This window comes from Melanostigma gelatinosum (genome assembly GCF_949748355.1).
Source record: "Melanostigma gelatinosum genome assembly, chromosome: 22".
NCBI lineage: Eukaryota > Metazoa > Chordata > Actinopteri > Perciformes > Zoarcidae > Melanostigma > Melanostigma gelatinosum.
The window spans coordinates 5,308,343-5,324,878 of NC_136655.1; the positions used below are offsets into that span (position 1 = coordinate 5,308,343).

Below are 16,536 nucleotides of genomic sequence, written 5' to 3' on the forward strand. Positions count from 1 at the left end.
CTCTCTCTTAGACGGAGAATGGCAGTGCCCTCCATGAGGCAGCTCTCTGTGGGAAGATGGATGTAGTTCGCCTTCTGCTTGACTCAGGTGGGTCTATAAATACATCCTGGAAAACACAAGAAACAGTGCGTTCCCTTGTTTTTCTCTTTCATTTCGACTTGGGGCTAGATGCCCACGGTGTTCCTGTCCTCTCCAGATTGTTGTATTTTCCCTCCGGTGAACTCCAGGCATCCGTCTGCTGCATTCTGTCGCACTGTTATGAAAGACTTTCGACTTTATTATTGTTTTGGCCATTTTTTTTCAATTGTATCAAGAGTCGCCGCAGAAAGTTCAACAGGATACGATGCGTGATGTCGCCTTATGATGATGTCACTCGACTTGAAAATGGGTCAAAGGTGATAAGTGACAAAAATCCCATCTTGCTCATCAACGCTTCTTGTATTGAGAGCTGATCGATTCTGAACACTGTTGACTCTTTGATACCGCCGCCAACACTCCACCCGCTTTCCTTTAGCACTTCCTGTTTCCCGTGGGACTTCCTGTGGGCGGCCATGCTCTTTTGGCCTCGATTTTATTAACATCCTGGATCAACAAGGGTCCTGGTTCACTAAACTCAAACCCGACACAACCCTTCAAACATAGTGTGTGTTTGGGTTGGGAGGTAGTCGCAGGGATGCAGGATGGGCAGACAGCCTTTCATTGGTCATCTTGAACTACGCAGGGAAACAGCTCAGGATGTTGAAATACACAACCAGCGCACCAAAGATATCTTTGGATTTACTGATGAGCATTGGCACTTTTTTCTGACCAACTAATCTTAGAAATGCTTTTGTCGAGGCCTTTTCTGGAGCTTTCAACCACATCACGCAGGAGATGTAACTTGTTCATTCGTGAGCTTTGGAGAAGCTGGTGGGCTGATTTTGTCACCACAGGCAGGCTAGCTGCTTACCAGACTTCTCGATGAGTAAATATGACACTTCCCTCCGGCAGCTGGTAAGCTTGTACAGATGAGTGATATTGATCTTCTCATCTTACGTCTTATAACATCAAGCATCAAAGTTAATTATTCATTCTATTCGGTTTTTGAATGCACAAAACACGAGAGGAAATATACGTGACAAACCTGTTAAATATGTGTTAGATGTGTAAAAAAGGAAGCAGGAACGAGAGAAAACATGAGGTTCCAAATGTGCTTTCTCTCAGTTTTTGACGTTTTTCTTTCATGGTGCCCAGCAGAGTGACTGGAATGCCATTTTTTTTTTTTGTGTTGAATTGGACCCATGCGCGCAGGAACGGATTAAAAAGGCTAACAGTCGGATGAATGGGGATTTATTGTGGAAGAAAGATAGTGTTTGTTTCTGCTCACAATTGAATTTGTTTGTGTGTCCTTTGTGTGTAAGCCTCTTGTTTGTGTGCGTTTGTTTTTGATGATCGTGTCATTGCCTGTGATTTAGTGTGTGTGCTCCTCAACAACAAACTCGATGAAAAGCGTATTCCGCTGTTCGTAAAGAGTCTTCGTGAGTTCATAAAATCCCACATCCGTCCTCTGGTGACTGCAATTCATGTTTTGCTGACTGGAGTTTTGTGACTGTGTGTCAGCAGGTCTCAGTCTGTGTCTGTAGTTCAGGTTCTTTGAGCAAAGTATGAGAAGGTTTATCTTGTTCGCCCCAAGTCATGGGTCTTGTGTTGCCCCGTTGTTCATGTGTATCAATGTGTGTGTGTGTGTGTGTGTGTGTGTGTGTGTGTCTCAGAGATCGACACCAGTCTCAAAAACAGCCAGGGGAGAACAGCCCTGGAGATCCTGAGAGAGCATCCTGCACCGAAATCCCAGCAGATCACTGCTCTTATCCAAGGTAAGACACACACACACACACACACACACACACACTTTTGGACTTATGTGTGTGAATTGATGCATTCGCAGGAATAGAAGTGTTTTCTGCTAATTGGTAGTTGTTGGTGTGAGGATTTCATTTGGCAAATGAATGACTCCTGCAGACATGTTAAGCTGCAGTCTATATATATATATATTTTTGGTATGTGGACTCAGTCTGCCATTGTGACCGTTGTTGGGCAGCTACTGAAAGTTGAGCATGTTTGGCGAGCACATCTTATTGCAGACTGCGGCATCAAAGCCACAAAGAAACAGGATTTAAAGAGTTTCCAGTGAAATCAGGATATTGCGATGAGGAAGAACTGTTCAAAAATCTTTAAATCTTAAATTATGCATTTTGAATGTAGCTTTTTTTAAATGTCAAAATCCCATGTGATAGCAGATATTGTTGAGGAATCGCGGCCATCCAAATCTAATCTCAACAAACCAGCGCAGGGAAAAAAGGAGAGATTTGGCCTTCAGCGTGTGTGTGTGTGTGTGTGTGTGTGTGTGTGTGTGTGTGTGTGTGTGTGTGTGTGTGTGTGTGTGTGTGTGTGTGTGTGTGTGTGTGTGTGTGTGTGTGTGTGAGAGAGCGAGGAATGAAAGCGAGATCGCGAGAGAGAAAAAGGACACAGCTGTGACTTGGTGAAAAGATCAGCTGCATGCCATTTCCTGTTGGAGAGGAGACGGAGAAGGACACACACAAAGAGGAGAGGACCTCTCATTTGCTGAATTGTACCAGCTGAGGGACTTTCTGGTTGCCACAGGCACCTCGTTATGAGTGGATTCTCATTAGATTTGCGGCGCATGACTCGTATGACTGTTTGAATTCACTTACAGTTGACTTTCTACTGCCCAGCAACAACTGGTTATGTACCGGTACTTGCAGTAGTTTAGCTGTGCCTCTGCTGACGAATGACTACAGGGGAAATAAAACTGTCAAGCAATTTAATGGCATCAAATGAGCATTAAATGACTCTGATGCACTTCCCCATACGCGATTGTAATTGTAAGCAAACATGGTTGTGTGTCATTATTGTCCAGCTGAATGCCAAGACACACAGTGGTAGAAATACACGCAAATACATTCATTTTTTTATGAACAGCAGAGTGCTCTATTAGCAGAAGCTGCGGAGTGGATTTGCGGCGCGGGGAAGAGTGTGAATTGAATGCAGCACAAGCTGTTGACCAATGCTGATGGCCGTGCTATTATATCGATCCAGTAAAAAGGCCTCTGACATGCTGTTCCTCCCCCCCATCCCTCCCACACCAACACATTCTCCTCCAAACTCCTCTTCTCTCTTCCTCCTCTTTCCTCAACATATGTTCCCCTCTCTCTTCTCTCTCATTGGCTCATCCTCCATCTTCTTACTCGGCTCTGTTTGTCTCCATTTCTCTGCAGAATATATGATCGACGAGATGGAGATGGAGATGAGCATCATGGAGGAGGAGCCTGTTCGCAAGTGTCCCATCCCTGCACCTCGAACCTCTGTTCCCTCGCCCTGCGCCTCCCCCTCCCTCAGACACAAGAGTGAGTATACGCAATGATGCAACAACAACTACGCAATAATTGGGTTTACACTGAGAATAAAGGTGCTCAAAAGTATTTTGGGTTCGGGTTAATCTTCCCCCAATCCAAGTGGGGGGAGATTTCCTTTTGAGAAAGTGACAAAAACCAGCAGTATAGATGTTAAATAACAACTCATATTGGAAAAAACATAACATGAGGTTATGAGGAACAAGTACCACATAAATCCAGCCACGGAGAGCAGCTCCTCTAGTGGAGAAACACAGTTACTGCCGCTCTGAAGTGCCGCTCTGTTTCCCTGTGCAGCGCTGCCCCCTGTGTTGTGAATGTAACATTGCAGCAAGCTGAGCTCCCTCTGATCGGCTCTCTGCCTGGATCAGAAGCCATTAGTTGTGTCTGGTGATAAATCCCCCGAACAGGATCTTAAAAAGAACGTCTTCTTGATTACTGTGCAGTCTGTTTTAGGGTTATTTCCTTCGCCACGTTTGTACTAGCAGTGCCGGGGACTGGCTTCATTCCGATGCTTAAAGAAGCTCTGGATGTTTTTCTTACTTTCCACTCGGCTCTCTTCCTCCTCTCCCCCAGATGATGCTGTGACAAGTGAGCTGTCCAAGCTGCTCCACGAGATCAAAAAGTGCCGGGACAGGGACTACTCCTTCGAGGAGCTCTGTCACACCATCTCCTCCCACTCCATGGACAGCTTCGGCAGCGGGCGGCTCTCAGACGAGGAGCGCCCAGATCGACCCAACGGCACCCTGACTCGAGTCAAGGTACAGAGGACTGGTGCATTGAAAGGCCTTTGGTCAAGTCAAGTTGTTAATGAGTCACCAAAGAATCAATCGACGGTAATATTGGTATCGCGGTCGACTAGTTTCAGCCTCTCAAATGTACGGCGTTCATGCTTCTCTGTGTTGTTTCACTGTGCAGACTACAGACTAAACAATTCACTGATTCATCAAAGAAACTGATTTTCAGTTAAGATTTTTTAGTTGCAGCCATAATAAAAACTGTGCTATTTTTGAGCTCAATAAATAGTTCTAATATATTGAACACCACTTCATGTTTATACAAAATACATATTTTGTATTTTGATGAAATGATCAAAAAAGAGATGGTGCAAACTCATCATTTAAATGAATTCCAGTCATTTTAACATGTAATATCTTCACAAAAACACCGTAATCTTGTGGTGTGTTCTCAGTACCATGCACATGCACAGCTGCTGCATCAGTGTTTTTCTCTTGAGGTTGTTGTGTCACAGCACAAAGGCTCCAGATAGTAAGTACTGTATGTATGTGTGTGTGTGTGTGTGTTTGTACTTTGCTTGCACTTTGTCTCTCCTGACAACAGAGGGCAGTATCAGATCGACTGATGCAGCTGAGCCGACTTCTCCAATTGAGTGTTCACTCGGCGTTGAAACAGCAGCGACTGTTTGTTGTTCGCCTGAATTAGTTTAGAATTGTAATTACGTTTTGTGCTCAAACAGCCGTTCACAGCCGGCAGACGGTGTTCTTCTTGACCTCGCGTCTTCTCATTAGCTGCCTTTTACACTGAAATATTGTGAGTAGAATCTACTTCACTTGTTTCCTCTCTCAGTCACACACAGAGAGGAATACTGACTCAACGTTATTGGACCTTATTGGTTTGAATTCCAGTTTGGAGATGAAAGAGCTGACTTTCATCAGTATTAGCCGACCACAGAACCACAGCTGCAGTTTATTTCTAACAGCCAGCGCAGCGTGACGGAGAGGCTCTCAGCTTTTTCAATTCCACTGCCCAGGAAGTCAGACCGCAGGACACAGAGGTCTTCTATCACACTGACCCCGCACCTGAGCCTTTAGACCACAAACAAACACACACACACACACACACACACACACACACACACACACACACACACACACACACACACACACACACACACACACACACACACACACACACACACACACACACACAGCATCCAAAGAAATGTGTTTGTCTGTGTCTGTGCTTCTCGCTTGCTTATTTATGGCATGTCTGTTTAAATTTTTCTTTCTATTTCTCTTCTCGCTCACCTACAGCAACACACACACACACACACACACACACACACACACACACACACACACACACACACACACACACACCAGTGAGTTCATATTTTGACACTGATCAATAGCTCATCATCTTCTCCATTTCTGTAAAAGGCTCGAGGAATGTCTGCGTACAGTGCAGCGGGCGTTCACAACCTGTGCGTGCTCGTTGAACCTCCGCTCACTATCTCCGACAGGTGGATCACGCAAGCGGTCGCGTGCGTGCGTGCGTGACTGCGTGCGTGAGTGAGCGTGCACCTCTGTGTCTGTCCACGGCTAATCTCGCATTCTGCTGCAGCAAACTGCATAATATTTTGGGTGGCCAGTAATGGCAACTCAACAGTTAACGCAGCGCTGAGTAACGTTACATCGCCGGCATTTACCCGCTTCTACACCGGCACACAGCTTGGTGAGTTTAATTTAGTGTTTTGCTAGACTGTATGAGGTGTCTTATACGACGACTTATAGAGTGGATTCCCTGCGTCGCCACTTGTTTTTGAGTTTGAATGAAGTGGGTTTTACAAAGTCTTTCAGCCTATAAGTGTCTAGATTTGGGGGGGGGGGGGGTTATCCATTTGTGGGTTGAACTCATTCAATCACACAGTACAGCAGCGGTCAGACACACCTGGCGGGGATCTACACTCTGAGTGCACCTTTCTAGTTTTGGATGTAATTATCTCAATCCATCCTCTCGCTCTCTCGCTCTCGCTCTCGCTCTCGCTCTCGCTCTCTCGCTCTCTCTCGCGCTCTCTCGCGCTCTCTCTCTCTCACTCTCTCTCTCGCTCTCTCTCTCTCTCTCACAGTACCTATTTGTATTCTATTACTGACATTCACAGTGTGTACGTGGGGCTGGAGCCATTCGTATGTGATTCAATGTGTCTGTCACACATGAATAAAACATGGCAAAACGCACACAGCGCACGCACACACACACACACACACACACAGTAACGCCTTGGTACCCATTGTGTGTAAACCGAGCAATAATGGAAATGCACGCTTGTGCGTGTCCTGTATTCAGATGAGCCCTCTATACTACGTGTGTTCATTGTGGTTGAACCAGTATCACCGCTAATATTTTCTGCTGATGTTCAAGAAGTTTCTTTTCCCATTCTTCAAAGAAACACAAAGGCTGCCACTTAAGAGTATTTAATCCATACAATGTATTTATCAGATCATAATTTAGTCAGGAAAATGTATGGAAATATAATTAGTTTGTCTGACCAACAGTCCAAGTCCCAAAAGTATTCCATTTACAATGATATAAAACAGAAAGCAGCTAATTATCATATTTGAGAAGCTGGAACCAGCAAATGTTTTACAGTTTGTGCTTGTTGATTCATTTTCTGTTGCTTGACTTGTAACAATCACTAATTTCCTTTGACGTAAGCCTCTGCGGGTTAAATGCCGTGTTTAAATCAAAGAACACAGTTGACTCTACAGTCTACAGCCACGTTTTACAGTCTGTGAGGCTGTAATCAGGCACAGCGGTGCTTTGAGCTCCATGCTAACATCGGCTTGCTAACATGCTTACAGTGACAAAACATTAGCAGGTTATTTTTACGAGGTTTACCGTCTCAGTTTAACCTCTCAGCATGCTGGAATTTGCTAATTAGTACTAAACACAAAGTACGTGGACAGTGTTTCACAGCAACAGGAAAACTTGTGAATGTGTGGGGACGTACCTTTGGGAAAATGTGTTCAATTGGTAAGCTTCAAATAGAGATAATGTTCTTTTCTTTCAACGATGAGCCTGAAATGTATTGCAATAGAGTCGTTTCAGCTCACAGGATTAATCCGATTTTTGGACCAATTAAGAAACAGACAATCTTCTCTCTCGTTTCCTCATGTAGTTCATATGGAGGCATCAGTATTCAACTGAGTCTGTTTCATAACCAGTTCAAAGTTCCTCAAAGTATCTTTAGATGTAGAAAAAAATCCCAAAATGACAATCTATACCTTCAAGGGTTTCCCGTGCACAACTACTGGAACATTGATCAGCTCGTCCGCAGTAATGAATTATTAACAGTGTTCTTTTTATTGAACACTGGCTGATATCTGAATTTTACTGTAATGAAAGGATATCTGTTGTCCATGCAGTCATACAGTGCTGTGTTTGTGTGTGTGTGTGTGTGTGTGTGTGTGTGTGTGTGTGTGTGGACTTCATCACGTTTGACATCGATCAACATTCTCGTGTTGCAGAGGGCCCTTTGCAATCTGGAGCGACTGGTGACCTTTTGGTTCTCATTTTCTGTCTGCTGTTCTTTTGCTCTTCCCATCTGTCCATCCCTCCCTCTGTATCTCCTCTTGGTTTCATTTCTCACAGTTCCAGCACCTCTTCCTGTTTCGAACATGTCCTTCATGCTCCTCTCTTAATCCTCTCCCTCTTTCCCTAATTTCTTTTCCCTCCTGCTTATTTTTAGACCTTCGTTCTAAAGATGATTTTTCTCATCATCATCAGACCTCCCTCGGCGCTCTCCCTTTGCCCCTCGTTTAAGGCTACACGTCAGACGATGCTCTGGTATCCGTCTGCGTAATCTGCTGTGACCGGCGTCCTTTGCCGCATTATGTGGTTCACTGAGATATCAGGTGGGCCGTATGCGTCCTGTGACACCTCGTGCCACAGAGCTCATCCGCACACCTGCCTCCTGGGAGCCAAAGAGCCCCAGGAAAGGACACAGTGTGTGTGTGTGTGTGTGATAAAGTGTGTTCTGCTGTTCCTGCACCTTTCTCCTGTCGGGTTAACTCATTGTGGCTCCCAGAGCAGCAATGCGAAGGCATTCTCTACTTTAAATTATGTGTTTTTTTCTAAAATGAGCATCAGTATCAAATCATCTCTCTTTTCAGCTCTTTATTTTATCCCCTGTTCTTTGGTGAACTAGTGATTTAACACAAATTGTGTTTGTTATTTGTGTACACAGCGGCCGACCCCACCTCTCGCTGTGGCTCTGGAGGAGGAGGAGGCAGAAAAGAATTGCGGCCCCACTGGATTCTGGGAGGCCCTGACACCCTGCAACGGCTGCCGCAACCTGGGCTTTTCCAGCCTATCACAGGTACACACACACACACACACACACACACACACACACACACACACACACACACACACACACACACACATATATACAGATAACCTAATTTCCCTGCTCATTTGCATTACATCGTATTTTAAAATGTGCACTTAATGGCACTTATACAACATAATCGTAGCAATTCATATTCATAATCAACATATACATTCGTCACATGGTGTAGAAGGATGCGTACACTCACTGCTCGACTACAGTGAAATTACAGGGTAGTTATATCGCCATTGTTCTGAGTGGATGCTTTTACCGGTTACCTTGGGAACGCAGCGGTTGAGCCGTCACCAGCGAGACTGGCTCTCCCGGCAGCGCCGGGTACTACGCTGTCTCTTGTGCTCTCATGCTCGTTCTCTTTCATCTTCACTTTCTATCTTGTCGTCAGAACTTTCCAAAATGTGTCCTTAGCTCTCCAGATTGATCTTTTCATGGGACGGACTGGGGTCATGATCTGGTATATCTGATACAATGAGATCACATTGAAGGATAATCGTCCCTTGCGGGTAAATGTGAATATTGCAGCAGCACAGGAATACACAGCGGAATATAAATGTGACTTTTAGTGCTGGTATTGTATTTCTTAGAGGACCAAAAGCAGCATTGATCTTTCTGTCAGAAAACTCAGGTGGAGTTGATATTTGTCTTCTGGTCTTTGATGTCAACAATTCATAACAGCATTGATAAAAAAAATATATACAGTATACACCCTTCAAACACCTTCATGAGGAAAAGTGGGCAAAAAAGTGGGCTTCAAAAGTCTGAACGGGGGGGAGAATTGTTTCATTTTAAAGTCTATCGCCTCAACAAGACAGCTTGGAAGTGGCTCCACAGCCATGACAAAAGAATATGTTCATTAGCTGAAAGAGAAAAACAATAAAGAGAAAGCTCAGTTCACCTTTTCTTAATATTGTGCATCGTACCTTTTGTACCTGAGAATATCCACTGCAATATATACCGTACAGTATATTGCATGAGTTGTAAATTTAAGTTCGTGAAGATTTGAGATCCTCTCCCACTTGTTACCTGCCAGGGTGTGAATCTCCTCCACTTCCTAGTATTCCTGCTGCATCTTTTCTTCTTCCTTCCTTCCTTCCCTGCTCCCTCTCCCCCTAAGCCCTTCGTGCTCTGTATATAAGTGCAGTTAAGTGTGTGCAGAGGAGATTGTGTATAGCGGTGGGATGCGTGCTGGCTCCAACAGCAGGACATCTGACATTTACAACACAACAGACCCTCTGTCTTGTATACTGGCAGCCTTCCTGCATGACTGGCACACTGCCTGGAGAGGTTTGCACCTGGGTAAGTGTGTGTATATGTGTGCGTGTGAGGCGCTAATGTGTCGGTGCGTAGAAAGGAGAGAAAAAATAAACGTGTCCGTTTAAATGTGAGCACGAGTGTGTATATAGAGCATATTTGGAAGCATCAGCTGTACTGTGTGTGTGTGTGTGTGTGTCTGAGTTTTGGCATGGCTTCATTTTGTGTGGGTGGGTTTGTGTGTGTGTGTGTGTGTGTGTGTGGCTTTATAGAAGAAGAAGAAGAAGGTGGTTGTTGTCACATAATGAAGTTAGCGCCGTGCTAATTTGCCCAGTGTCATAATGAATAAACAGAGTTCACATAAAGAGAGAAGCCCGTGCGTCCCCTCTGAGGATGACTGGAGGAAGTGAAACATTTTCATGCGGCGGTCTTTCCATCTCCTCCTTTCTTCTTATCGTCCCACATGAGATCTGTCAACCTAATTCTTTCTTGTTTTTTTTTAGCTTGTTTTCTCTCATCCATCTCTATCTCGTGTTTGTCTCTCTGGCTCATCTATCGCTCACTTCATGTATCAGCAGACGTGTGTTAACCTTTGTATCGATCGTCTGAGCGCGGTTGTCCAGCTGTCACTCAAGACTGTCGGTCCAAGAGCTGGACTTGTCTAACAAGTCGTACAGAAAAGATTCCGGCTCTAAACACTTTAAACTTTATTTTAAACTTTTGTTTCAAGGGATTGTTCGGATTGTTTTTGACTTGGGGTTGTTTGAGGTATCCACAGTCAGTAGATGGCGGTCGGCACGCCCCCCTGTTTGCAGAAGCAGACAGGAGTACCGGCACGGATGCAAACCAATGTACTGCTGTGGACGGGTGCCTCCCTCGCTGTGAATGTTCGTTGCCAGCCACAGGTTTCCTCCCACCATCGCCGCCGTGCTGACGCCAAAGTGGGTGTGGAGGAGGTTTCCTCTGCCGCGGTGACTTTAACTGAGAAGTTCAGACCTCACCTTGAGAGCAGGATACAGAAAAGGAAGAACGATAACGAACAAATGCAAGAAAAACATTCCGATTTAGAGAGGACGGCAGGGTTGCTAGGCAACACAGAAATTCACCATTGACAAATCTCAGTGGCCGTCATCGCCGAGGCGTCAGAGCAGTGCGCAGATACACACACGTCAGCGTTTTCTGACCATATTTTAGTTTTTCCTCCCTGTTTCTCTCTCTTCCTTCGCTCAGGCGTCCCCGTTATATTTCTCTTTCTGCAGGTTTCCTCTCATGAGTGGGTGGCGGCGGCTGACCTTTAATGCTTTCAGCCCGGGAGTTGAGGGGGGGGGGGGGCTCTTGAAGGTGCTGAGGAACATCAAAGTGTGTTTCTGAGAGGGCAGATATGATGTGGAGAGCTGTCGAAGCCTGTAAACGAAGGACTGAATGCGCTCTGTGGGAGGTTGGGTGAGGTTTTAGATATTATGTAAACGGTTTTGGGATCAAACGTTTTATAACGTCTAATTTGAATAGCTCAATATTGTTGAGATTTTGGCTGTAATGTCAATGGCCTAATATATTTAAAGCAACAGCCTTAAGCTGATAAGCTGTTTCCTTCCAGTTCAAGTCTTTATGGTAAGTTAAAAATTACTTATTATGTTATGCAATTCAAATTACACAAATCATGTAAAAGCAACATCAGAATTTGGTCCAATTCTTTCTTTCTCTTCTCTTTCCTCGCTGTTGTTGCTCTCCTCTCCTCTTCTCTGTCTGCTGCTCTCTGTGGGACCGTCGGGACGTGATGCAGCTCTGCGCTTACACTTATGTTGTTGTTAATGGCTTTATGCCCTGCAGACACACAGATATGCTGCCCTTGAGTACTTGGAGGCGCGCGCGCGCGTGTGTGTGTGTGTGTGTGTGTGTGTGTGTAGGTGTGTGTGTGTGTGAAATCTGACATCCTGCTGGGGTTCAGATATCTTGTCGTCCTTGAGGTAAACAGGAAAAGGGAGAAAAGATTGGAGGAAGAGACGCAGTAGCTTCAATTAAAAAAAAAAAAAAAAGACCACCGACAGGAAAAAACGTGCGTCCCACCGGTCTGCTTCCACGACAGCACAGCCACTATTACCCTGGTGTTGATGTGCCCTTGAGCAAGACATGCAACCCTAAAATGCATCGTAGGAGCCAACAGAGCGGTGAAATGCGTCGGTGTGTGACCAAACCAAGCGAACAGCCCGGTGATTGGCACGTAAAAAACACAAACATTCACAAACTCTGGTGACAAGGCGAGATTATCGCTCTGTGTATTTATGTATACATTCATTATTTACTGAGTTAATATTCAAGGAAAAGTCACTGTGCACATGCAGGTGAATATGCGTGTAACAGCTTGCTTGTGTGCCGATTTAAATGGGGAGTTAATGTTTCATTAGAAACACTGCATTGTGGCCTCAGATGATGAATAAATATGCAGAGCTAATGGTGTTCGCACACAGTTGTTGTTTCTCCTCCTGGGAACACAGTTATGGAAAGACAGTTATGGAAACAAAATCTCACTGCAATAGTTTTTTATTTCATTCTGAGTGATTTATTCTCAACTAACAGGTTTGTTCAGAGACGCTAAGGCAGCCGCAGTGTGATGTAGCGTTACCCTACAGGGATCAATAAAGTTGAATTCAATCTGTAATCACTCGGGATTTATGTGTCCCTGTTAAAGCTGCAGTTCAGTATTTTGGGACGTTTATTTGCTTTCTTGCTGAGAGTTAGAAGCGAAGATCAGTGCTACTGGATGATTCTATAAGGAGAGATAGAGTGCGAGTTTTTTGCATGAATGACCCACATATTGTCGATTTTTAGTGATTCACAACCTCCAAAACAAAGCCCTTCAAAAACGAGGGCAGAACAGCTGTCATGCTGTGCTGTTGGCACATCAGCAAGGTGTGTGTGTGTGCTCAAGGATGCTGTGAATCTGAAGGGAGCAGTAAGCATCCTCTAAAACAATTCCCTTTACCACAATTGAGATATAAAACTGCCCATAAAGTACCCATAAAAGTAATAAATAGGAAGTCACTTTCAAGACTGCGAGCTGTTGTTGTATCGTTGTTTTACTGGATACATTCTGTTAAATGGAAATAAGTCAAAAAAAAATCTATTTAACAAACATCTGGGGTGCAAAAAACATTCTGTAGCTCCAGTGTTTTTAAAATCATTTTGGATATTCTGGCTGATCTGCATTCTGCAGCATACAGGAAGAAACAGATGAGTGTTTTAGTGCTTGAAATGAATCCAAGTGAAAGTCGATTTGTGTTTTTTTTTTTTGGGGTGAGTAACTTTTACTGCACGGTCGTGGAGTATATTGATGGAAAGACGAGTTCAAAATCCTCACAATGTGCTTTTTGCTTTGCCGAGATGATGGATGAAAAACAAAGATCAGTAAAAGCAGAAGCACTTCTCTTGGCTTCACGTTGTCCAGTAGCATTGAGTCCTTATCCCGTCGGCTGCGTGATGGTGTGAGCTTCAATCCAGCGCCTGATGGAACGGAGCTCCTAATACTCTGCTCACGTGTTGGATACGTTTTGGTGGCTCAGCCAGCTGATTTCTGTGGGATTAGTCAGCCATGGAGGGCAATCCCATGCTCGCTGCTCTGCACCTGAACCTGCACCTCTCTCTTTCTATTTCACTCTTTGCTTCCATCTCTCTCGCTCTCTCATGGAGACCAGCTCTCTACACCTCTCTCCTATCTCGTCTTTTCTGCCAGCGTATGCCTCGTAGTTATTCTTGCCACTAACCTTTTTATCACTGCATTTCTCACTTCTGCTCAACCTTCCTGGAAAATACGCTTATTGGCTTTCTTGCAAGCAACCATGGGACAAACAGCTTGCCTGGCCCTGTTCAAAGTGACAAAATACACCTACCAACACCTCTGAAGTTGAAAAAGATGCATATTGTTTCAAGAAAAACATAACAATATGTATATTGTGTATATATTTTTTATTTTTTTCCGAGGAGTTCGTTCCCAACGGTTTGATGCAGTGACTGCGCACAACTTCCTGAAGTCTTGTCATCACAGTGAGTCAAAAATCTATGCTCACAAGCACATCTGGAATCCAGGTGTAGCTGAGGTATCAGTAACCTGCTGATTGTCAAGAAAACGCTGCAAAAGTAATCATATTCCCATCAGTCAGTGTTCAGTTCTAACTGTCATGCCAACACGCGAAACTAAGATGGTAACCATCTTCAAAAACATCAGCATGTTAGCATTATTATTGCAAACTAGTTAGCAGTTACCTCAAAGCACCGCTGTGCCTAAATACAGCCTCAAGTATGAGCTTAGTATTCGTATTTCCATCTCTGTTTTCCGCCCAGTGCGTCTCTCCAGTACTGCCGTCTCCCCTCATCGAGGGCCTCAGAGGGTCCATTGTCCTCTCTGGTGTCCAGCCCTCCCCGTTTCTCTCTAATCAAATAGCCTCCGTGAGGAAATGCCAGCAAATTACAGCCTCTATTCATATCTGATGGCCTATGAACTCGGTGTGCAGTGTGTGAGGCAATGGGTTGGGTTGTGACAGTACGGGGTTGAACCGAGACAGAGAGAGTCACAGGATTAAGACGATGGAAGTTCCTCGGACGTGACCAAAGCAACCGCACTTATCCTATTTACACACACACACACACACACACACACACACACACACACACACACACACACACACACTGTACATAAGTCAATAATGCATACACACACTAAAATACGCACATAAACTCTCACGTGATCACACACGTCAACTGTATCTGCAAGGAGACAAACACCAGACTGCGTTATTACACAGATATCATCACACACCGTCGCATACAATCTTTTGGTCGCATGCAGGCGCCGTCACACACACACACACACACACACACACGTTTAATCTGGCCTCCGCAGTCGGACGGGAGCTGCATACGACCTGCTAATTAGTGGCCAGAGGAGGCCTCTGTTTGTCTGCGCTCTTCCTGTTCAGCTCAGACACAAGTCTCTCTGTGTCCTATCTCTGCCCTGGAAGATAGAGGGGCAGGCAGGGAGGGTGGAGGGAGGGAAATGAATGAAGACCGAGTGTGTGTGTGTGTGTGTGTGTTTGTTTGTTAGAGGGACCGCTCGCATCGAAACGGCGTTGAAGCCCTTTCTCCCACTTCTTAAATCCGCCCGAGCCCTCGAGGACCGAGCGGGGAAGGAAGGAGGTGAGACTCATCAAAACAGCGGGTAGCTAAACCTGTTGTCACACTGCCGGATTAATTCCAACTCGCAGGCTTCACTGTGGACTCGAGCGTCAGGGATTTCCTTCCAGTGAGTGTCCTCTTCCAGAGTGCAAAGTAGTTTCCCGCCGGCGAGGGAATAGCTCAAACTTTAAGCTCGTTGCTCACTTTCATGCAGCTGAAGTGGATTTCTTGCTTCTTTCTTGCTGTGCTGTGTGTGAGAACTCAAACTTGCTGCCTGAACTTGACTCCCATTTCTCTGTCTTTCCTACATTTGTGTGTGTGTGAGGAAATCCTCGCTCCAAACTCACTGCACTCCCACTTCCTCACCCATTTTCCTCTTCCCGCTCTGTTCGCTGACACAAACTCCAAAGTAAGTGTTGAGTTGGATCCTGGCGTCCTTTGATCGGCCTGTGTTTACTTCCCTCTCCGCCTTCACCCTGGCCGTTGGGTTTTGTTACCCCCGTCAGCTTTGGCCTCGCTCCTTCTCATTATGTCGGAGCTGTAGAGTAACAGGAATAGTGAGAGATGATGTAGAAGTGTAAGACGGAGATAGATAACAGGTGGAGAAGAGTAGAAGGAGCACGTGGTGGGTGATTCCTCACATCTCCTTCCTGTTAAAGATCATTTCTCAATCATTTCCTGCCTCCTATCTCTTCTCGCTCTCTGCTTTTTCGCTGCCCTACAGAGGAATGTCGTCCCTGAGCTCACGCTCGTCTCGGAGCTCGTCTCATGTTTTGTCTTCAGTGCGTCCATTAATGATGCTCCTCCACCTGTGGCATTTCAGAACTTCCGTATTTCATTGATAATTCATGGTGACATCTCGGTAATTACTGGAAACAAATGAGACCGCGGTTGAGCTGTTTGATAGCCTCAATCTCACAGCTCTGTTTCATCAGCAATATTAGAGCCGGTGTTATGTTTTCATACAAGGAGTGACTGCACATTTCCCAGTAATCCTGTCACTTCCTGTTCCCAAAGACAATGGATTCCCTTTGTCTCTGTTTGGATTTGAATCTCACTTCCAGTAACTGTGACATTTTATCTTGATTTGCTCTGAAGAACAAATGGTTTCAGTGTGAGTCAGATTTAGAATTGTTTTATTGTTTTGAATAGGAGGATGCTGCTGCGTACAAGTGTTGCTGTCATAGCATCCCTGTTTCCCAGTAATTCTGATGATGTACACCCCCCCCCGCCCTAAATAAAATTAAAAAAAGAAGCAACAGAGCCTTTTAAGCCTTTATAGCCGCATAAGAATCGGACCAATGAGTTTGCTCGCGCGTGGCGTTTGTTTACAAGATTTAGTCCGCTGTTAAATGTTGCAGTGTGAACACAAACCGAACAAAGGAGCAACTGCAACATTGTATCATATTAATCCCTGAATCAGAACAAAGCAAACGAACTGAAGGTGTGAAAACGCCCTGAAACACTGCAACAAAGTTTCAATAACGTTCAGTTACACGAGGCGTCACTTTTAAAGAGCAATACGGATGTGAGGACACACGCACAGGCTCAGAGGCA

At 45.0% G+C, this 16,536-nt stretch overlaps 1 protein-coding gene across 2 annotated transcripts in view; it reads left to right on the forward strand.

The window, feature by feature from the left end:
• Positions 1-16,536, forward strand: part of anks1b (ankyrin repeat and sterile alpha motif domain containing 1B) — a gene marked incomplete at its 5' end in the record, with an annotated part of 143,479 nt that overhangs the window by 54,289 nt on the left and 72,654 nt on the right. For both annotated transcript variants that reach the window (XM_079294641.1, XM_079294642.1), the window contains 5 exons: positions 12-87; positions 1,752-1,853; positions 3,276-3,404; positions 3,987-4,171; positions 8,398-8,529. In XM_079294641.1, the coding sequence (XP_079150767.1) occupies positions 12-87; positions 1,752-1,853; positions 3,276-3,404; positions 3,987-4,171; positions 8,398-8,529 (624 nt within the window). The remainder of the gene's footprint in view (positions 1-11; positions 88-1,751; positions 1,854-3,275; positions 3,405-3,986; positions 4,172-8,397; positions 8,530-16,536) is intronic.